Below are 22,850 nucleotides of genomic sequence, written 5' to 3' on the forward strand. Positions count from 1 at the left end.
CGTGTGTGTCTTTAATACCCTGCGGGCCCGTCCAACCCCAGTCCCGCCGCCTTTAGAGGGGGGGCCTCGGCCCCCGCCTCCAGCCCAAGCCTAAGGCACCAGGTGACTGCAGCAGGCGGGCCCCACCCAGAGGAGCCTGGACGGAGGCGGGCGCACGATCGCAGACAAGCAGGGCGGGCAGAGCGGGCAGGAGCAGGGGGCCGGCCGCCGCGGGGCGCCCCCCGGCGCTGGGCGCTCCTGGAGGCCGTGGGCGGCCCAGACAGCCCCCGTCGGGGGACCGCTCAGGAGGACGAGGGGTGGGCTCCTCACTTGCCACCTCGGCGGGACAGGCACCGCGGGAGGCAAGAGAAAGTCTGCTTGACGCGCGCCAGCAGCGGCAGCGGCCCGTGGGCTTCCCGGGGCGCCCGCGGCACCAGGCGCTGCAGGGTCCCCTCGGAGGCCGAGGCCTGCGGCGCGGGGGAGGCGGCCGAGGTCGCGGAGCCCTGCCGGCAGCGCCTGCACAGCGGCTGCAGCGAGCGCATCTCCTCCTCGTCGCGGAACGGGCTCTCTCCGAAGCGCTCCTCCAGCTGCCGGCGAAGCTGGGGTGGGGATGTAGGGGTTTGGTCGGTGCCAGGCAGTTGGCCCGGTCCCCTCCCCAACCCTTGGGCGAGCTCTCCACACCTCGCTAGGCCCCTCCCCTTCCCGAATGTCCTCTGAGCCCCCCTTCTGCGTTTCCATGCCCCTTACTGAGCCCCTCCACGAGTCCCTCCCCTCCCCCTGAACCCACTTTCCTTAGGACACTCCATCTTCCAGACCTGCCAGCGTGACCCTCCCCCCTGCACAGCGCCTCCACTCACTCGGGGCCTCTTCTGTGCCTGCCTCTTCCCTAAAGCCTTGCAGATAAGCCTCTGGATGCCAGCCTGCCACCTGCTGGGAGCCTTCCTGCACTTGCTGCTTCTCTCTCTCTGTCTCTCTTCCCCGGTTGTCCCGGAAGCCTCAGTCCCCGATATCTCCATGTGCCATCTGCCCACTGGGCAGAAGAGAAGGGAGTGCTCTGGCCTCATCAGGGATGCAGGGGTGGAGTAGGACATGGGCATTTCTCTCCAAAGGGGCCCAAACGCTCAAATGCCCTTCAGGTTCCAGGCAGGTAGAGCAGGTAGTTCTGGGACCTGATCAAATGGGAGGGTCCAGAGTCTGGCCCAAAGACATTCAAATTCTCAATGAAAAAGAACACATCTAGTATCCAAACAAACACACCCAGGGGCTATATTAGCTCCCGGGCCATGAGTTTGAGGCCCTAGAAAAATCTTCTGCCAGGTCTGAAGCAGAGGCTAAATTCTTTTTTTTGTTTGTTTTTGTTTTTTTGTTTGTTTGTTTTTGTTAATCCTCACCCGAGGATATTTTTTCCATTGATTCCTAGAGAGAGTGGAAGGGAAGGGGGGAAGAGAGGGAGAGAGAGAGAGAAACATCGATGTGAGAGACACACATCGATTGGTTGCCTCCCACATTCTCATCAAACCTACAACCCAGGTACATGCCCTTGACCAGTAACTGGGCCCATGACCCTTCAATCCATGGGCCGGTGTTCTAACCACTGAGCAATGCTGCCAGGGTTCAATTCTTTCCAAGCAATGCTCAGCTCAAGTGGGAAGAGCCTCCCACCCTGCCCCAGGCCCTGCCCCAGTCCCTACCTTCCGGGAACTGCCCCAGCCAAACTCTTCAAGCTGCTGTCTAAAGCCTGGGTTGGGGTTAGCAATGGGCCGGGTGGACTTGATGGCTTCGAGCACTTCCCGCCAGCCTAGCCCCGTCACAGTCATCACATACGCTGTCACGATGGTGGTGCTTCGAGAGATGCCTGCAAAGCTGATTACCCCACCCCAAGCTTCAGGGAAGGCCCAGTCTTCTCTGTGCCCCCCAGACACCCCACCCCACTTCCACTCTCCCACCCTTGCCTCCTGAGCTCCAACCACAGGGAACCTACCAGGACCTATCTTCCCACCTCCAGGCCTTTGCCCATTCTGTTCCCTCTGCCTGGAGCATCCCCAGGCATTCCTCCACATTAGTCCTGAGTGAAACATCATTTCATTCATTCATTCAACAAACATTTACTGATCATGTGTTATTTTTCAGACACTGGGGATCCCGTGGGAAGTAAACCAGAGATGGTCTCTGTCATCCTGATCCTTATAGTCTGGTTGGGGGAGACAGAGACTGAGCAGGGAAACAGTTTCAGGTGGTGACAGTGAAGATGAGTCCGGGGGCCAGGAGATGGTATAGGAAGAGATATTAACCTAGTGGGGGATGGGGAGGATGAGGGAAGCTGTTCCCAGGGAAGTGACACCAAGCTGAGTCCTGAACAGAATGTAGGAAAGACCATGAGGTGGGAGCCTGGTGGGTTTGAAAAACAGGGAGATGGCCAGTGCACTTGGAGCAGGGGAAGGAGGGAGAGGGTGAGAGATAAGGCTGGAGGTAGCTGTTCCTGCGGCTGGGGCTCCAGCATAGGGTTCGTGCTCAGTGAGAAGTTATGAAATGAGTGACATAGACTGGGCTAGGGGCTCCTGGGAAGCCTTGGGGGTCCCGCCTCCCAGCCTGGGGTCCTCCACTACCTGCACTACTATGGCCTCAAATGCCTGGAGGGGAAGGGAGGGAGCCAGAACTGTTGGTGGGTATTTGGTTACCTGCAGGACCTCACCTGTCCCTCCCAAGAGCCCACCATGTCAGCATTCTTTTCCCCATTTTACAGACGAGGAAATTGAGTCTCAGGGAGAAACAGCTATTTGGCCTTGGCCTCACAGCTGGTGAAGGACAGAGCCCTGATCTGAGCCCCCTTGCAGCTTCTATCAGGTGAACGGTGGGTTGTCAGCCACTGTGACAACTGGACAAGATCTGCCACACGTTCCTCCTTCCCCACTGGATGAGTGTGTGTCTGGGGTAGAGGACAGCCACCTACTTCCTTTCTCCCCACTTCCCCTTAACTCACCAGTGCACAAGGCAGTTCCCCCCATTGAGGCGGCAGCAGTGGATGAAGTTGATACATTCTTTGAAGTGCTTTTTGCTAGAGAAGAAAGCAATAGGGAGGGAGCACTGGGGGGGTGTCTCCCAGTTGCCCCCCTCCCCATTTATGGGACGGCAAGAGACAAAGAGCCTGGGGTCCCTAGGTCAGCTCGTGCGTGCAGTGAGTAGGGGCCAATGCTGTCACTTGAGGTGGGGATGGGTGTGAAACAATAGAGAGGTGGTGGCAGATCCCACTACAGAGGCCGGAGAACCTCCCCAAAGTGTCCTGGGCACCCTATTTCCACAGGGGAGGGGGCATCTTGATTTTTCAAGGAAATGGGTGGGAGGAGACACAGGGGTCCCCTCCTCTGGGGGTCTGCAATCAAAGCATCCGGGGACAGCAATGGTTTACAATGGGGCTGACAGCAAGATTCCAGAGGGGCAGGGTGCCTTGTCTGGGCCCCTCCCAGGCTGGAGGCACGGCTGCTAACATGAACAAAAATCCTGGGTTTGGAGCCCCCATTATACTCCAGGCCTCGTCCTGGATCCTCAGCCCCTGCCACCTGATCTTGGAAAGCCTCCTTGATGCTGATCACACCCTCACTGTCCCTCTCAGAGAAGGGAAGTGACTTGTCCAAGGTCACACGGCAAGTAAATGGCAAAGCCTGGCCAGAATCCAGATCTCTTAACTCCAAGGCCAGGAACCAGCTGAGCCTGACCTTTGCAAATCCGCTGGTGCAGCTGATCCTGTGGGACAGGGAACTTTTTCCAACTCACAGCAGAAGAGACTCAGCTCTGGGAGGTTAATGGTCTTGGTCAGGGGCACAGACCAAGGCGTGGCTGAGACAGAGTCAAACTTGGGGCTGGGTGGCCATCGGAGCTGGGGTCCTAGGGCAGCTTCCTGGTCTGAGTCCTCTCTTTTCCCCCTCACACCACTTCCCTTCCTCCCTCCCACCATCAGCGGAGGCAGCTGTCTGTCCATCTGTCGGTCCATCCCAGGGAACTTACATGGGTACCTCAGGGTTGTCGGCTACTGGGATGCGAAGGTAGGTTATGCCCTGAAAGTACAAAACACACACAGGCAGTGGGAGGGGGCTTGCCTGCACCCTCTTACCCCAGCCTGGGCCCCCCCAAGCACCTCCTGACCCCAGACCAGTTCCTGACCCTCTCTGGGCCTCAGTTGTTCTCTCTGTTCAAAGAGCACCTCCCAGCTCTGACCATCTGTGATTCTAGAACCTTCTAAGAACTTGATAAAAAGGATCCAGGGACCTTTCTTTTAGCCAGGAAAGGGCCACTTAGAGTGACTCCCCTCCAAATGAGGATTACAAAATTACATAGTAAGAAGGGCACCGCAGATTTTATTTTCTTGAAAAGAAACAAAAATTATGAAAGTAAGTTTACACTTCATGAATTGTGGTTATAAAATTTGTGCTAATTATTAAAATAATCAAGGAGTGAATTGTCACTAGTTTTTCCAACAAACTTGTTCCAACATCCTTCACTTTGTGCTTCACCTTCACACAAGTTCATAAAGATGATTTTTGCCCACATTCCAAGAACCTCATCACTTTTCTCAAGGACTTGTCTTAATCACTTGATATTCCAATGGCCAGTGGCTAAGGGACCCCAGCCAGATCCTCATTTGTTACAGGCTTCATGTGAGAGCCCAGCCTTTCTCTAACTCACTTTCACCAAGGTCACTCAATCCTGCATCTTTTGCAAGGCTTGCAATTTCATTTGCAACACATTTGGCCTTGCATTTTCAGGGCATAATCAACCTCTGACTGGCAAATTCACTGATGGATGGAGCAGGAGAGACGCTTGGGGAGAAGAGGGGAGGGCTGTTGGAGCAGGGATTCATTTTACAAGCAGTCATTTCATTAGTAAATATATTCATGACTTCACAACCTTCCCCATGCAATCTAGTGACTGTGTACTCTAATTACTTCAAAACAAGCCTGCACTATGAAGCAAAATCAGACTCCACTGACCTGAAAATTTCTTCTTTGAATGACACTGAGAATCACAGATTGTTGGATGTTGCTCTCAGAAATAATCAAATCAGACACACGGGGAAACTAAGGCCCAGAGAGGGGAAGGATCCTGCCTAAGGTCACACAGCAAATCTGTGACAGAACCTGGTCTGAATCTCAGATCTTCAGAGCCCTTTCCCACCCCCAGTTCTTTACCTCCAGTGGGTGACTGAGACTAACAGAGAAGGAGGAAGGGTCTCTGTTCATGCGATGAGGTGATTAACTCTGTATTACACCCGCTGTAAATTGTTAAGCACGTATTGTGTGGCTTGCAACAATTCAGTGAGGTCAGCACTCTCATAAAATCCCCTTTACAGATCAGGCAACTGAGGTTCAGAGAGGCGGCGTCCTGTACCCACGGTTACAGAGGGCGTAAGTGAAGATGTGAACGCAGGCCTGCTGACTTCAGCACATGTGGTCGGATTGCCTGCTTTCCTCCCCTGGGTCAAAACACCCTCACCTCCTTTTCCCCAGGACTCGATAACACCAGCAACAACTGCTCCTGTGGGAGCCATGCTTTACAGTGTGCAAGGCATCCTCACCATCCCACAGCCCATTTGCCCCCCTCACAACAGCCCCCTGGGCAGATAGAGCTGAGGGATCAGAGGCCCTGGGAGGCAAAACCACAGCACTGGGTCCCAAAACGAAACATAGAGCCCAAAACCATCCATTCGGGGTCATCTGTTCAGTTGGGCAATGGGAAGCCATGTAGGGGCCTTGTTATGGTTCAATGGAGGCATCTGGAGCCAGATGGCCTGTGTTCAAATTCTAGCTCCTTAACTCCCTGCATGTGTGAATTTAGGCAAATTACTTTACCTCAGTTGGCAACCAGGGATGCTAATGTAAAAGAGGCCAGTTTTCAACCAAATGAGATACATGGGTCAGGAAGGCAGTAAAGGACTGGCACATAGTAGGTACATGATAAATGGGCGCTGGGGGGGGGGGGGGGGGTGTCTGAAGACCCTCCCCAATCTATGCGCAGCCCTGGGATGGGGGTAAGGAGTACCTGCATCAGAGGCTGAGGTGACTCATGGATGGAGATGATGTGAGTGATCTTATTTCGGCCCAGCTGATCCGGGTCTTTGGCATCTGAAAAAAACAGGAATCTTGAGCCAGTCTGGCAGGTGTGACTATGTGTTCCTGATGGCCAAGTGAGAGGCGACTCCCTGCCCAACTCTCCTTCTCACCTCACCCTCTCCACCTTGGCGGACCCTCTGCCTGGTCCCGGCTCCTAGGCCACCTCCTACTCCTAGCATAACCAGTCCTACCACACCCCTAGGCTTCAGTCTTGTCTCTGGGGCACCCCCAAGTAATAGCCCGGCATCTCCCCCGCCTTCCCTGTGCTATTCTTTCCATCGCAAACACCCTTTCCTGGCATACCCTTGACCCAGTAATTCTACTTCTAGGAATCTTGTCTACAGAAGGGTTTGTTCACATGAAGTTTTGTGTGCAGAGGACGATGTTCTCTGCAGTGCTGCTTATAACAGTAAAAACATCAGAAATAGTTAGAAGTGGGAACAATCTAAATGTCCATCAAAGGGAGCTGGATAAAAAATGGCATATTCACACTTGACTACTATGTAGATCTTTATGTGCATATGTGCAAGGATGTCCATAATATATTATTAAATGGGAAATACAGGTGACAGAACAACATGCAGAATAGGTTTCCATTTTTGTTTTAAATCTAGCATCTGTATCGACAAAGAGATGAAAAATGACCTGGGGGCAGGCCCCACCCCCTGAACTATCAGAGGTCATTTCTAGGGGCTGGATTGCCAGTATATACAGACCTTTTTATAATCAAAGTATATGACACAGATAGCCTCTGTCTCCATTTGTCCACATCCTCACCCAACACATTTACTGAGTGCTCACCATGCGCAGTCTTGGCTTCTGCCCTCACGGGAATTTGGACCTTATTTAGCCAAATACTCAGAAAGCAACATGGCATGTGCTGCTGAGGTGGCTCCAGGGAGGAAGGGATCAGGGCTTATGGGAGGGGGCACCTGAGCCCTTGGGGGACAGGGTGATGGGGAAGCCCTATCCCAGTTCAGATGCCCCTCCCTCTCGGAAGCTTTCCCTGACTCTGCCGATGGAAGTGACTTTTCTCACCATGGGCCCCCCAAACCCCGGACCAGCCTGTCTCTTAACACAGGCCCGGGGCAGGCAGAGTGCCAAGGCCTTGGGGCAGAGTGGGCAGTGCTGACCAATGGAGTTTCTGAGGTAGAGTCCAGCCTCCAGGACTGCTCCTCCTCTGAGGAGGTTGTAGGGGGGAAGGGTCTCCAGCTTCCCAGCCAGAAGCAAACCTGCAAACAGACCTCAACCCAGCACCTCAGGGTCAGCACCGTTAGAGGTGCTGGTCTGGTGCTGAGGGAGAGGCTAGGCTCCAAGCAGCTGCAGACTTGCCCAGCGCCCAGCATTCTGAGCCCTTTGCCCCTGAGACACTTCCCCACCCGTGGACCTACCCCTCCGTCCTCGTGAGCTCTTTCCCCCTCCCAGCCTGGCATCACTTCCCGGCCCCCAGCCCCATTCCTGAGCGCCTCCAAGGTGCGTGGGCCAGAGCATGAATGACAGACGTGGGCCTGGGACAGGCAGAGTGCCACGGCCCGGGGCAGAGTGGGCAGTGCTCACCGATGAAGTTTCCGAGGTAGAGTCCAGGAAGTACCTGCAGGAGGGACAGGCACGGTGAGCGGCAGGGTGAGCGGGGTAGGGGAGCCTGCCCTTCCCACCCCTGCAGCTGGAGGCCGCAGCCGCTCTCCATCCCAGGAAGGCTGTCTGAACCTCAGGACAGAGGGGACCCTGTCCCTCTGGGGGCCTGGACCCTGTGAGAGGGGTTGGGGAGGCACCAGGGGGCACAAGGCAGGCTGCCTGGGGTGGGGGTGGGAGGAAAAAGAAGGGAGGGCAGGAAGGCCAGGGGAGGGCATAGGAGCAGCAGGGGAGAGGGAAGGGGGAGGTGGACTTGCCAGGGTGGGTGGTCGGGAATTCTGAGGAGGAGGGAGTGGGAAGGCAGGAACAGGAGGAGGCAGAGAGTCCAGAGTCAGAGACGAGAGAGAGAGAGAGAGAGAGAGAGAGAGAGAGAGAGAGAGAGATACAGCCCCGGAGAGACACACAGCGAAATCCGATCTGAGAGTCACAGGGAGAAAGAGACAGAGACACAGAGAGACTCGGCGGGAGCCGGAAGGTCAGAGGCGGGCGGAGCGAGCGGGGCCGGGCGGGCGGGGGGGGGGGGGGGGGGGGGGGGGCGAGCAGGTGCGGCCGCGGGCCCCCGCCCACCTACCTTGGTCATGCCATTCCCCATGATCCCCGGGCCGGGGGGCCGGCCGCACCCCCAGCTCGCAGCCCCGAGAGCGCTCAGCTCACAGCTGCCGCGATGGCCCAGGCCCAGCGCCGGCGGCCTGGCGGGGAGCAGGGGGCCCGGCGTCCGCGGCCGCGCCCAGCCCGGCCCAGCCGCCGTCACCGCCCGCCGACCCCCGGCCACGGAGGGAACTGATGGAGCCGCCGCCGCCGCCACCGCCGCAGGCTCCTCCTACCCCCTCGGTCATGTGGGGGCCCCTCCCGCGGGTCGCGGCGGGGACTGGACAAAGCCCCAGTGTGCCGGGCCCAGGGCCCACGGGACAACGGCAGCTGGTGGGGCCGCGTGGGGCCGAGGCCTCCGGAGGCGGGGGCGAGGCGCTCCCCCCACCCTGGCACCGGCAGGCTCGGCCGGTGGGGGCGGAGGAGCCCGCACCAGGGGCTTGGAGACCCAGCTCCCGCTCCCCTCTGCCCCGACTTCCCAGCGGGCCCTGGGGCACAGCGCGTTGCTCCTTGGGCCTTGGGTTTCTAGCAGAAAAGTGATGGGGCTGGACTTGGATTGCTAGGGGTCCTGTGTTCTTCGGGTCCTGTTTGAGACGAGAGAAGTGGGCGATTCCTTCCAACTGTAACCCCCTGTCCCGCCACACTCCCCAGGCAGGCATCCTAACAGCCAGCCCTCCTCCTGCCCCGCTCCCAACCATCTGTTCTCCCATCCTTCGGCTCATTCATTCACTGATTCCTCCTCCCATCCATTCATTCATCCTCCCATTGACCCTCCCATCTCTTCATCCCAACTACTTTGACCTCTATGTGGATGGTGCCATTTGGGTTAGTTCTGCTGGGACTGGGCACATCTGTCCCTGCCCCCCCCCACCCCCCCCACCCCCACCCCACACACACACCAGAAGTCAGAGGTGAAGGGAGGTGAGGGGAGGGTTGCAGTTACCTGGTCCTGCAGAGTAAAGGTGACGGCAACAGGATGTAATTGGAGGCAAGAGTCCTGGAAAGTGATTCTGGAGACCAAGGTTCCAGGCCCTATTCCCCTCTGACCTGCTGGGTGACCCTGAGCAAGTCCCCTGGGAGTCCCAGCTGCCCTATCTGTGTGCCTCAGTGTGCTGAGGGGAGCCCTTCTGCGACTAGGACCAAAGCTGGAGAATATAAAGTGATGGAGACCAGGCACCTTCTGTGCGACTGAAATAGAAGCAGCGGAGCCAGCTGTCCTCCCCCATCTATAGTAGTAGGTGACTATGCCAGGAATGTCAGTACAGATAAGGACAGAGGACTGACAGAACCTGTTGGAAATGCGATGACTGGAGAAAAAGAAAACCTTTGCTTTTGTGTTTCTTTATTCCTCAAATTCTCAGCATACCTGGGGCTGCCTGTCTCAGTGTTCTCTGAGCCCAGCGTTCTCATAAAAACCAAATTATTCAACAAATACTCACCGAGTACCTACTACATGGTAGGTACTGGGAACACACAGGTAGAAAAGGGAACCAGTTCCTATCTGCATTGGCTAACAGTCTAGAACAGCGCTGCCCAATAGAAATAGAACATGAGTCACATATGTAACTTAAAATATTTTAGCAGCCACATTAAAAATGTAGGAAGAAAGAGGTTGTTAATGATGTTTTAACCCAGTATAGCTCAAGTATTCTTATTTTAACATGTAGTCAGTATTTTTAAATTATTAATGACACATTTTACATCTTTTTATGGTAGGAAGTCTTTAAAATTTAGTGTGTATTTTACACTTCGAGCACATCCCAATTCAAACCAGGCACATGTCAGATGCTTCACAGCCATATCTGTCTGCTAACTACAGATTGGACACCTCGGGTCTAGGAGGGTGTCCGAGCAAAATAAGCAAAGAGACAAATAAAGCTTTTACAAATGGTCACAATTTTCTATGAAGGAAACAAAAGCGAAAAAGAACCTCTCTAAATAGGTGACATTAAAGTTGAGACCTGACATAGAAGAAGGACCCAGCTATTTAAAAATTAGAAAGAGGTGTGTGTGTGGAGGGGGAGAGTAGAGAGATTTCCAGCAGGAAAAAACAGCATGGGGGGTGGGGGGGCAGCCAGCATGGCTCAGTGGTTGAGCACTGACCTTTGAACCAGGAGGTCACGGTGGATTCCCAGTCAGGGCACATGCCAGGTTGTGGCCTCAATCATCAGTGGGGGGGGGGGGGGGGGGGGGGGGGGGCTCGGGGGATGCAGGTGCAGTCCATCAATGATTTTCTCTCATCATTATTGTTTCTTTCTCTCTCCCTTCCTTTCTGAAATCAATTTAAAAACTGTTTTAAAAAAGAACAGCATGGGCAAAGGCTCTGAGGTGGGAAAAGGTTGCCTTTGGAAAGAGCCGGTGGAACTGGAGGGGAGGAAGCCAGAGGGAGGTGGTAAGAATTAGGCTGAGAGGAGAGAAGGGGGGAGTGTGCAGGATCATGCGTGGCCATAATTGAGGGTTTAGGGTTTTCTTTTCGGTATGATGGAAAGCCAATGGGAAGATGTAACTGGGGAAGCCATGTCACCTGGTTTACATCTTAAGTCCATCACTTTGGCTCCTCTCTCGAGTGTGGATTAGAGAGCAAAGCAGAGAGGCCAGGGAGGAGGTTACTGTGTCCGCTCGGGCAAGAGATGATGGCTTTCCCACCTTGAAAATCACCACCTGTGCCACAGAAGTGAAAGCAGGGTTAGTCATTCATTCAACAAGTACTTACTGGATGCCGGGTTATAGGTGAAAAATTGCACCTAAGATGTGCTGATATCTGACTTGAGTTCCCAGAATGCCCTGCCCATGGGTGACATAAAGAACTGCTGCTAAATGGGTCTGAAGACTAGTCCCTCACCACGGCCCTGGCCTTAGCAGCTCCGTGAACCTGGGCAGGCAACCCAATCCCCCCGGCCTGTTTCCTCATCCATAAAGGCGAAATTATAACTGTCTTTTGAACTCCTACTTGGTTGTTTGGAAAATAATCAAGTCACCTGAACAAAAGAACTCTCTGTTGGGTTAAAAGATCTGGAAAAACAAACAAACACCCAGGTATACTTATGAGATTGAACACATTTAATAACTATTAACTGTTTATCTGTTGAAAGTGTTAAGTTGTTGCAAAGCCCAATTTGCTGTCAATAAGTCATGAAGTAACTGTTTTATAAAGCCAATAACAAAAAGATACTAAAATGCAGGCCTCATCTTATCATTTTCTTGCTAAGAACCCTTCAGTGGCACATGATGGTAGGAAAAATAATGGATCCCAAAAAATGTCCATGCTCTAATTCCTAGAAACTGTGACTGTCTGATGTTACATGGGAAGGGAGAATTAAGGCTGCAGACGGAATTGAGGTTGCTAATCAATCAGCCGACCATGGGATGGAAAGGTTATCCTGGACTGTGTGGGTGGGCCCAATGTAGTTACAGGGACCTTGTGACTGAAAGGGGGAGGCAGGGGAATCAGAGTCAGAGGGTATGTGATGACAGGAGCAGAGGAATGGTATGATTGCTGGCTTTGAAGATGGAAGGGGGCCATGAGCCAAGAAATGCAGGTGGAAAAGCAAGGAAACCGATTCTCTCCAAAGCCTTCAGAAGGAACCCAGCCCTGCCGCCACCTCAATTTTAGTTTAGAGAGGCGCATTTCAGACTTCTGACCTCAACACTGTAAACTAATACATTTATATTGTTTTAAGTCACCTTGTCTGTGGTAATTACAGCAGCAATAGGAACCTAATACACTCACCAATACCCCTAGGAAAAAGTCCAACCTGCTTAGCATAGCACACAAGGCCTTGCGGAATATGGCTTATGTCACTGTGAGCTTGAGCAAAGTTCTTAATTTCTATGGGCCTGTTTCCTCACCTGTAAAATGGGAAGGGAAAAATCCCTCTAGGTCTGTAATGAGATGAAATGAGAGGACACATTTAAGGTGCCTGCTGGAGACACTGGCACAGCAGTATAATTATCATGGAGCAACTGACAGGGAGTTAGGAGGCCTGGGATCTATGCCCCTTGTTAGGGCTCTGTTTCCACATCTGTAGAAAAGGAGACGAACACACACAGGTTTAGTATCTTCATCTCTCCCCTCTTCTCCACTCTTTCCTGGCCATTGATCTGCTTTTCCTTCCTCAAACAGGCTTCATTCCTGTGACTTCTGATTTTGCACAGGCTAGTCCCTCTGCCTGGAATGCTCTTCCATCCCCTTCACCAGGCTAACTCCCATTTCCCCCAGCCGGCCTTGCTGACCCCAGTTAGAGTCAGTTAGACCCCACTGTTATGTGTTCCCAAAGCATCCTGAACTTCCTCTATGGTAGTACTGATTTTCTGTCATTACTATGGCTTGTGTGTTTTTCATTTGGAAAAACAAAAACAAACAAATCCAGATAAGAATAATTTGACCTATTTTCTTCAAGCGTGTTGTTTCAATAAAACAAAACATTGCAAGTAAACTTGAAGTAGTTGACGTTCCCTTTCCTCTCTCCTCTTTCCCAGAGGCAGCCACTATTGTGCATTTGGTGTGTGGTTGATCAGTCTACGTTTTAATGTTTTCAATACCTATATACCCATAAATATATAGAATATGCTTTTATATGTGTTTATAATGAATACAAGTTGCAACCTTTAAAATATTTATCATTCTACAACCTTCTTTTATTCACTCAAAAATAGGTCTGGAGGATATTTTCTTATTGATATAACCCGAATCTTTCACTTTTATCACTATGTAATATTTTGTTATTAGAACATACCCCATTTTATTCATCCATGACCCTAGTAATGGACATTTAGCTTCTATTAATTTTCCACTATGATAAAGAATATCTTTATACATATGACCTATGCACAAGTGTGAGAATTTCTTTAGAAAAAGTTGTCAACTTGCACTTTTGTGGCAAAATGATAGGTAGTCCATGGGTTGTATAGCTGTATTTGGAGAGCTAACAGCCAGTAGCATAGAGTTGGTGCTTAAGTACTGAAATCAATGTGTGTGCATTTTCAACTTTACAAAATATTGCCAAATTGCCTTCCAAAGTGTGAGTGTACCAGCAGCATATAAAGGTTCCCATTTCCCAATATGCTCACAAACTCTTGGCATTGATATGTGTTTTTATTTTTATATAGCTGGTCATAAAATCACATCTTATAATTGTTTATATTTACATATATCAATTTGCTTATTAGCTATTTAAATTTATTCTGCTGAAACTTTTTTATTCATATCTTTTACCCATTTTTCTTTTCTTTTGCAGGTTGGGGGGAATTTTTCTTAATGGTCTGTAGGAGTTGTTTGAGTACTAGTCCTATGTTACATATGCTGCAGATTCTTTCTCCTAGTCTACAGCTTGTATTTTATTTTTTAAAGGGTTTTAATTAATTTTTAGAGAAAGAAAGGGAGAGGGAGAGAGGGAAACATCAGGGGGATCGAGCCTGCAACCTGGGCATGTGCCCTGACCCAGAATCAAACCTGGCAACCTTTTGGTGAACCTGATGAAACCCAACCAACTGAGCCACACTGGCCAAGGCTATAGCTTGTCTTTTACTTGAATTTACAGTGTCTTCTGTTATATGGCAATTCAAGTTTCAATAGAGTCATAGATCAATTTTGTCTTTTATGAGTTGTGCTTTAGAGGGTGTCCCAAAAAATGTATACACAGTTAACAGCTGATAGCTCAGTTGATGTTTTTTCTTTTCAGATTTAACCCATTGGAATTAATAATCAATCAAAGTATATATACATTTTTTGGACACCCTGTATTATTGCTTATCTAAGAATTCCTTCTCCATACTGAGATAATAAAATGTTATTTATGTGCATATACATATTTCTAATAATCTGAAATATTTGTTTGCCATATTTATTATTTAATCCACTTGAATTAGGCATTTATTTTTCATTCCTAGGAAAGCCAGTTCCTTGGCGCCATTTGCTGAGTTCTCCATCATTTCCCCACTAATTTATGATGCCACGTCTATTGTACATCAAGTTCACACACACACACACACACACACACACACACACACAGTCTGTTTCTAGAATCCCCATTGTATTCCCTTGATATTTGCCTCTCCCTGCATTATACTGGGGCTGATAGGCAGGGAAATGTCTTCTGCCTCAACACATACACTTTGTTATTTTGGTTTGACAAGAGCTCTCAAAATTCCTGATTGGATTTGGGAAAATACACACTTTTATGTTGATATTGAATCTTCCCATCCATGTACATGGTATATCCCTCCATTTATTCAGGCCTTCTTTAATGTCCTTCAATGCTTTGCAATTTTCTCTATGAGAATACAAACTCCACAAGGGCAGATGCTAGTTGATTTTGTTCACTGCTGTATCCTCAGAGTCAAGAATGGGAGATAACATAGAGTAGATGCTTAATAAGAATTTGTTGTTTAATGAAATATCTTGCATACATTTTGTTACACATATTCCTACCTCACATATTTTTGTTGCTATACAAAAATAACAAAATTTTAAAAAATAGTTCCTAATCAGCTATGATTGGTGTATAGATCCCCGGGGAAGTGGGGAGGGGAGGGAGGGGAAGGACAGGGAGCCAGTACAGAGTGCATTGATCAATAAGTTGCCACTTCAGGTTATATGCAGGGGAGAACGAAGGTCGGATTTGTGTTTGAAAGAGTGCAGAGAATGAAACTGGAATGGATAGGGCAATAGAGGTCACTAGTACACCGGTCAGGTAGGTGGCTACTGCAGGCGTTGAGGTGAGTGCTGGCATAGAGTCGGTGCTCAGGAATTACAGAGTGACTGGAGAGAGCAGAAGTGACTGGCAGCGTTATCAACTGATCAACTAACTGACCAGGTGACTTAGTGAGGGCCGGAGTAAGGAAACATAGAACCATTGCATTTTCCAAAAGCTGACAACTTTTCAGACTCAGCGCTCTCGGATCAAGCGGAGTTCAGCTGGAAGCGGCTCTGGGCGGTGAATGCCCGCGGCAGTCTCTGGCCGGGAGTGTCCTACGGCTTCGGAGGCGTGGGGCTGGGAGAAAAACTTTGCGGGAGTGGAGGGGTCTGGGCCACCGGGGCGTGCAATGACTTCCTGCCTCTCGGATCCGCTGACCGCTCCAGAAGGAGTGCTCTTGGCTCATCCAATCAGAGCGGCGGATCCGGGCACTCCCCCCTCCGTCGCCTTGGCAACAGGACGCAAAGGCTCCCGCCCGGTGAGGTGGCGGTTTGAATCGGGCCCTGAGGAATCGCGTCATGTCACGACCGAAGGTAGGAGTGCAGCAGGACCCTGGTGCTTTCATCGTCCCTAAAGAGAGGGAGGGAGGGATTAAAAATGTAGGATCCTCGCGGAAGGATTCCGATGGAGTGAGCAAAAATTATAAATTTAGAGAAAAGACCACAAGTCCCGGCATGCCGCGCGCCATCGGAGCCTCTGTGCAAGTCCACCGAACCAGACTGGCTGGCGGGAAATTTACAAAACTGTAGGACTCGAACTGTGCTCAGCGATTTCTGTGACTCAGGGGAAGCTCCGAATTTCGGATTTCCTGACTTGGAAAAGCTCTTACAGATTTGTTCGCCCCATCTCCCGCTTGCCTGGCCATTCATCCATTCATAACCCACTCATCCTTCCATCCATCCATCCATCCATCCATCCATCCATCCAGTGGAACACAGTGCTGGCCAACGGGGACACAAGGTGAAGTCCTGATCTCTAGGAGTGCATAGGCCATCTCCCCCATTTTAAGTGAGAAAAGAGAGACCCAAAGAAATGAAATGAGTTACTCTAGAATCTAGCACTTCCTACCCCAACCTGCTTCTTCTTATCCCGTGTTCCACCTCTCATAAATGGCAACTCCTTTCCTTAATTCCTTTTCACAACTAAAAATGAGTAATTACATTGGACCTCCCCAGGTAATCCCAAATAATCCAGTATAATCAATATTTGAAAGTCAGTTGGTTAGCAACCTTCACTCCTTAATCTGCAACCTTCATTTCCTTTGCCATAGAATGTAACATATTTCCAAAAGCATCACAAAATCAAATACCTATGAAATATTCGAAATGTTCAAGACACACACTGAAAGCTAGAAAACATTGTGGAAAGACATTAATGACGACTTAAATTAATGGAGAGCCTGACCATATTCATGAATTGGCAGACTAAATGCTTTATGATGTCATTTCTTCCCAAAACAATCTTTGGATTCAATGCAGCTCCAATCAAATCCCAACTACTAGCCCCGGCTCAGTGGTTAGAACCCAAAGGGTCGAGGGTTTGATTCTCGATCAAGGACACCTACCTGGGTTGCAGGTTCATTCCTCACCTCAGGGCACATTTGGGAGGCAACCAATCGATGTGTCTCTCTCACATTGATGTTTCTCTCTCTCTCTCTTTCTTTCTCTCTTTCCCCCCTCCCTTCTACTCTAAAAGCAATGAGAAAATATCCTTGGGTGAAGATTTTTTTAAAAAATCCCAACATACTATTTTTTTTTTTTTTTTAGAAATTAGCAAGCTGATTTATATGGACCCCCAAATTACAGACAATCTTGAAAAAAAAAGTTTGGAGGACATGCCACCTGATTTCAGATTTACTAGAAAGCAACAGTAATTAAGACAGTGTGGTAGTGACATTCAGATAGACAAATCAATAAACAGAACAAAATAGAGACTAGAGATTGACCCACATCTATAGCCAATTGAATTTTGACAGAAGTGCCAATGCAATTCGGTGAGGAAACGAAAAGTTTTTCAAAGACTGGAGCAACTAGGTAAACATATGGAAAATGGAATTGAAAACATGAGAGAGTATAAAAAATGTAATCAAAAAAGACGAGGACACTTGACTAGTTCTGGGTAGTTGGAGGGGCTTGAATGGATGAATGGGATAAGATTTTACTTCTGTGGATAAGCTTATTTCTGCTAATTTTGTAGAGCAGCCTCCCATTACCCTCCTCCAACAACTCTTTGAGGGGTGGAATGGTGTGGTAGGCAGAATTCTAGATGCCCCCCCCCACCCAAGATTCCTACCCCCAGCGTACACACCTTGTGTAATTCCCTCCCCTTAAGTGTGGGTGGAGCCTGTCAATTTGATGGGATAGTTACTATCATAATTACAATAGGTTATATGAGACTCCATTGTGACTAACTTGAAGGGACAAGGGTTGGAAATCAGAGGACATGCTCCTATTGGCCTGGAAGAAAGCAAGCATTCCGGTTTGGAAGAGGACCCCAAGTCCTAGATGAGAACCATAACCCAGGCCATTATTTTCATTGTGGCTTTGTGATACCTGAGCAGAGGATGCAGCTAAGCTGTGCCCAGACTCTTGGCCCATATAAACTGTGAGATATAAATTTACACTGTTTTAAGCCATTAAGTTTGTAGTTATTTGTCATCTACACTAATAAAAGACAAATATGCTAATTGACCGTACCTTTGCCACACCCACCAGCCAATCAGAAGAGTATGCAAATTAACCCAACAAAGATGGCCGTTAAATTTGCATACTGCAGGCAGGGCTGGACAGTGCAATCCACCGCCCGCCCTGCCACCATCCACGCCTGCCGTATGCGACCCGGGGCGGTGGGGTGGGGCAGCGTGATCTGCTGCCCACCCCGCCACCATCCACCCGCCCCGCTGCCATCCGGGCCTGCTGTCTGTGACCCAGCACGGGATCTGGGTGTGTCATCTGCGACCCGGGGAGGCGGAGCAGGCACCACAGGATTGGGCCTGCCATCTGCCATCCAGGGAGTGGGCCTAAGCCAGCAGGTGGTTATCTCCTGAGGGGTCCCAGACTGTGAGAGGGCACAGGTGAGGCTGAGGGACACCTTCCCCCAGCCAGTGCACAAATTTTTGTGCACCAGGCCTCTAGTATAGTAATAAAAAACTAATGGAGATGACAAGTCTGTCCAAGCTACAGAGGTGATCCTGCACAAGACCAGTTCTGATATATTTTCTCATATCTGCCATCAGTCATACCAGGGCTGTGGGCCAAGCTGTATGGTAGAAGCAGAATAATACTCACCACCCTTTGAGAATTTGAAAGGTCTATTTTGGGTGGAAGAAATGAACTTTTCTCTGAGTCTTTGATCCAGCCCCATCCTGAATCGTGGATCTAATCAAACATTCAAGGTTGGAGTAGTAGAAGGTCTTCTCACAGAGATGGTTGAGCTCAGCCCTCAAAACTTGGGTTCAGGATGGACCTTTGGAGCATTGAAAACTAGGTATTCACTCTACTGGTCATGCCTGTGGAGAAAGTCTACAGTGAGGTGGGCCTTGGGTGCTTGGGGATTCATTCCAAGGACCAAGTTGCTGGCCACATGGTGATCAATGAGAACTCGGCCAGGATGACCTTACTGTCTCAGGATCTGGACAGTGTTGAGGATGTAAATATTTGCAGTAAGTGGAACTGGGAAGGCAAGGTGGACATGCAAAACTAGTCGTATCACTTTTCCTTTCTCGTTGCAGAATCAAAACTACAAGGGCTACGGATTGTCAAAGGGAAAAGAACGGTGAGTGGTCCAACCCAATTTAATAAACACAGAAATAATTTCCTTCCTTCCCCCTCCTCCTTCTTAACTTCAATAATCATAATGATGATGATGATGATGATAATAATAATAATAATAAATAATTATTGAGCATTTACCATGTGGTAGGCCCTGGGCTAGTCACTTTACCTGAATTATCTCATTGAATCCTTACCACAATCTTCGAAGTAAATACTACTATTATGACCACTTTATAGATGGGGAAAATGAAGCTTAGAGAGGTTATGTAACTTGCTCAAGACCATAGGATTAGTTAGTAGCAGAGTTTGTTGGACTCCAGGTCCCATGTTATATGTAACTACACCTTCCCTCCTCCTTTAACAACCATGAGAAGTTGACTTGATAACTCAAATGTCAACTCCACCCTGATCTTCTGCTTCACTCTGCATCAGTAACCTGGTGCAGAACTCAGCACCTCTTTAGATTTCCTAAACAGAATCCATTTGCACAAAGCAGGAGTGAGCAATGTAGACTTTGCTGAAGATTTGTGTGGGGAGTTAGAAGAGGTAGTTTACTTTGTACACACCACGGCAAATATTTTAGATATTTCTATTCTTTATTTCATTATATATTTTTGTTCTCTCTCAAGTCCCTCCTGGCTATACCACCATTGTGTGGTCTTCTCTCATGCAGCAGCCATCTTTGCTTCTTTCTCTCCATGCTAACATTATCCCATCAATTTCAAATCTCTCACTTTCTTATGCAGAGTGATTCAGCTCTGTTCTAGATCCTGGCCCTAAATTTATACTCCCACTCCTACCCCCACAAAACAAAGAGCATTTCAGTTAACAGGATCCACCCACATATTTTGTTAGATATGTGTTTAGAAATCAATTAGAAATGTGTTTAGCTACAAGTAACAGGAAACCCAACTAATAGCATCTTTAAAATATTGTATTTTTTTTTCACATAACATAAAATCTGGAGGGCTGGTGCAGTAGTTCAACAATGTCAGAGCTAGTGTCTCTGTGATTGTCTTGATCTTTTCCTTATGGACACCAAGTGGCTGCTACAGCTCCAGCCTTCATGTCATGATCAAGATGGGAAGAAGTGGGGAGGGAAGAGACAATACCTCCCCCACCCCCACTTCTCTTTCTCTCTCTCTCACACACACACATCAAAACATTAAAAACAACAACAACCCACAAAGCTTCCTAGGAACCCACCTTCCTTATCAGCCTTATATATTTAATTTATTGACCAGAACTGTGTGACGTGGACACCCCTAGCTGCATGAGTGACTAAGAATACAAGTTACATAGTGACATTATACTGTGAATATCACACACCCTGCTTTTGTAACCCCAAATCATATTTTCAGTATTTATCATATTTGTGCATGTAGGTCTGATACATTTAACTACTCCATATGTCTCATTATTTACCACAAGTTATTTATCTACTTCCTGTTAAAAGGCATATAGGTTGTGTCTTAGTATTGGTTTCCTCCAGACGCAACCCTGAGCCAAGGATTCGAGGACAAGTCGTTTACCTGGAAGGTGATTTCAGTAAGCACTGGCAGGGAAGTGAGTCAGCTAAAGGAAGGAAACCAGTAAAAGGTACATTATTGACAGGTTATTGCTGTGGGTAAGTAGGGCTCAATCCCACTGGGACTCCTAGGAGATAGCATAGAACACGCTGCAGACGTCACCCAACTAAATGATGAGCGAGCCGGAGGACTTCTCCATCAACTCCAGCCATCATTGGTTATATGCTATTGGGGGAGGGCAGTTAACTCCCTGGTACTTCAGTTCTGCTCCAAGAACTAGCAGAGCAGACTCTGGAGAGCCAGGAAAAGCCCTGCAGCAAAGAGCTACAGGTGCTGGAAGTGGAAAGCCCTCTGATTGTCATGCTCAGGAATGTGAGTGTCCAAGGGATAAGGGCGGCCCACCAACAGTATATGCTGCAGGTTAGTTCCATGCAAATACTAACAATTACTAAGGAACACCCTTGTACATATATTGCTTAGAACATATGTCGGGTGTCTATCTAGGGTATAGAGCTAAGATGGAATGCTGGGTGCAGGGTAAGTGCATGGTTAGCTGTACTAAATACTGCCTCGTGGTTCTCCAAAGTGCCTTCGACCAGCAGGGGAGGAATTTCCATTTTAGTGCATTGTTGCCAGAACTTGGACTTGGACATTTTTGCCAGTCTCATGTGTACGAAATGGTATTTGACGGCTTTAATCTGCCAAATTGCTCTCCAAAGGTTCATCCAATTTACCCTCCCATCAGCGCTGTAGGGTAATTACCATTTCTCCACATTCTTACGAACACTTGGTACTTGTCAGTTTAAACATTTTGTTTTTACCTCTGGGATCTAGGAGGCAAAATAAAGCAAAACAAAAATAAACCACGCAGAAAATTCACCACCCTGCTGTCCTGTGGGTCCTAAAGTCCCTAGCTGGTCTACCTTCTTCTATTCATCTTACACAGCCTTCTTCTGTTTGTTTGTTTTTACCTAGTGTCCTGGGGTTTTAGTTGAACTTATAGAAGGAATAGGGAAAATCACATCTGCTCCATCTTTCAGGATGAGCGCCAGAACAGGGGATTTGCAAATACTTATCATTAGTTATAAGGGTTACGCACGGCACAGTGTAGGCACTGAATGAAATGGTTGCTGTTATTTTTCAATGATTCAAAGATGCTATAATGTTCAATTTGATTATTTTAAGTGTTGCATGTTATATGCTAAATTCTGAAATCCAGTCATTCCACTTTTTGGCATTTCTAGGTATGCACCTTGGCCTTCCTTCCTTCCCTTTTTTTTTTCCTATCCCTGGACCATCCTAGAGAAATAGTTGATCCTCAGCAAGGGTCCTGTTGCCTTGTCTTTCAGAGAGCAGAGAGCATCAATCCGGTTCAAGACCACTCTTATGAATACTCTTATGGATGTCCTTCGCCACAGGCCAGGATGGGTGGAAGTAAAGGAGTAAGATTCCCCCACCCCAACCTCATCCCTCCTTCCCTTTGTCTCACGGGTCCTTGTCGCCCTTTGTTTTTCTCCCAGTTCCTCTGGGTGGCTATTGGGACTCATCCCAATTTGTCTGTGACAGGGGCCAACATTTATTTAGCACCCACATGGGTCAGGCACATTATTGGTGCTATCTTTGTCTTATTTAAGCCTTATAAGCATCCAGAAACATATGATTAAGCCAGTTGCTTAAGGTCACAGAGTACATAAGTGGGATTCAAACCCAGCTCGGTTATGCCACAGCTCCATGTCATGGGGCTCCAGCCTTACATCCACATTCCAAGAGCCGTGAATCGGCAAGACAAGACATGCCCTGCCCTTAAATATGCCATGTTCCAGCAGTGTCCTGTGGCTCTCTGTAAAACAGGGAGCGCAGCCATCACAGACCTGCTGGCGAGAATCTAGTGATGACAGGTCCCGGTCAAGGGCTACTCTCCCCTGGCCACTTACTACTTCTGTGACCTTGAACAAATTACTTAACAAGTGACTTAAGCCTACATTTTTTTCTTCTATCCTGAGCCCTGAGGATACTGAGATGAATACGCTTACAATGCCTGGCACATAGTAGGTGCTAATATTGGTTTCTAGGGTTAGGGTTTGGATGCATGTAGCAGAGACCCAAAGTAAAAGAGGCTTTGGCACACTGGAAGTTTACTTACCTCTCCCACTGAAGTCCAGAGGTAGGATGTTCAGAGATGGTGTGGAAATGTGGGGTCCATATGCTTCTGGCTTTCCACTCCGCCATCCTTGAATGAGGCCCTTTTCCTCCACGGTCTCAGGTGGAGCTCCAGCCTTACATCCACATTCCAAGAGCCGTAGGTCAGAAGGAGGCAAGAAAAGACATGCCCTGCCATTAAAGGACACAACCCAGATGTCCCATTTCACTGGCTGAAACTTAGCCATGTGGCCACACCTAGCTGCAAGGGAATCTGGAAAATGTAGAATGGTAAATGTTGGGATTCTACTACTATAGAAAAAGGGGAGGACAACCAGCTATCCTGTCACGGTGCTCCATAAATATCTGTTGCATAACAATAGTTCAGCACTTTACATGCACAACCTCTTT

General features: G+C 48.9%; 2 protein-coding genes across 4 annotated transcripts in view; one reads left to right on the forward strand and one right to left on the reverse strand.

Annotated features, from left to right (window-relative positions):
* On the reverse strand, window positions 1–9,333 carry DUSP15 (dual specificity phosphatase 15). 2 transcript variants are annotated; one of them, XM_070420112.1, is made up of 9 exons: window positions 9,247–9,333; window positions 8,287–8,887; window positions 7,641–7,674; window positions 6,013–6,095; window positions 3,982–4,031; window positions 2,960–3,034; window positions 1,671–1,842; window positions 1,371–1,395; window positions 1–578 (listed from the first exon to the last, which is right to left on the reverse strand). In XM_070420112.1, exons 2-9 carry the CDS (start codon window positions 8,305–8,307, stop codon window positions 91–93), a joined length of 948 nt encoding a protein of 315 aa, XP_070276213.1. In that variant the 5' UTR covers window positions 8,308–8,887; window positions 9,247–9,333; the 3' UTR covers window positions 1–90. The 2 variants fall into 2 exon arrangements, with proteins under 2 accessions (XP_070276213.1, XP_070276215.1); XM_070420114.1 differs by lacking the exon at window positions 1,371–1,395 and having other exon boundaries at window positions 221–578; window positions 9,247–9,324.
* A 6,122-nt stretch (window positions 9,334–15,455) lies between these two features.
* TTLL9 (tubulin tyrosine ligase like 9) overlaps window positions 15,456–22,850 on the forward strand; it is a 37,568-nt gene continuing 30,173 nt past the window's right edge. For both annotated transcript variants that reach the window (XM_070420108.1, XM_070420107.1), the window contains exons 1-3: window positions 15,456–15,531; window positions 18,729–18,772; window positions 21,650–21,742. In XM_070420108.1, coding sequence (XP_070276209.1) covers window positions 15,517–15,531; window positions 18,729–18,772; window positions 21,650–21,742 — 152 coding nt within the window. In that variant the 5' untranslated portion in view covers window positions 15,456–15,516. The remainder of the gene's footprint in view (window positions 15,532–18,728; window positions 18,773–21,649; window positions 21,743–22,850) is intronic.

Source organism: Myotis yumanensis, unplaced genomic scaffold, assembly GCF_028538775.1.
Source record: "Myotis yumanensis isolate MYYU_CA2020_CCGP unplaced genomic scaffold, mMyoYum1.0.hap1 SCAF_7, whole genome shotgun sequence".
Taxonomy (NCBI): domain Eukaryota; kingdom Metazoa; phylum Chordata; class Mammalia; order Chiroptera; family Vespertilionidae; genus Myotis; species Myotis yumanensis.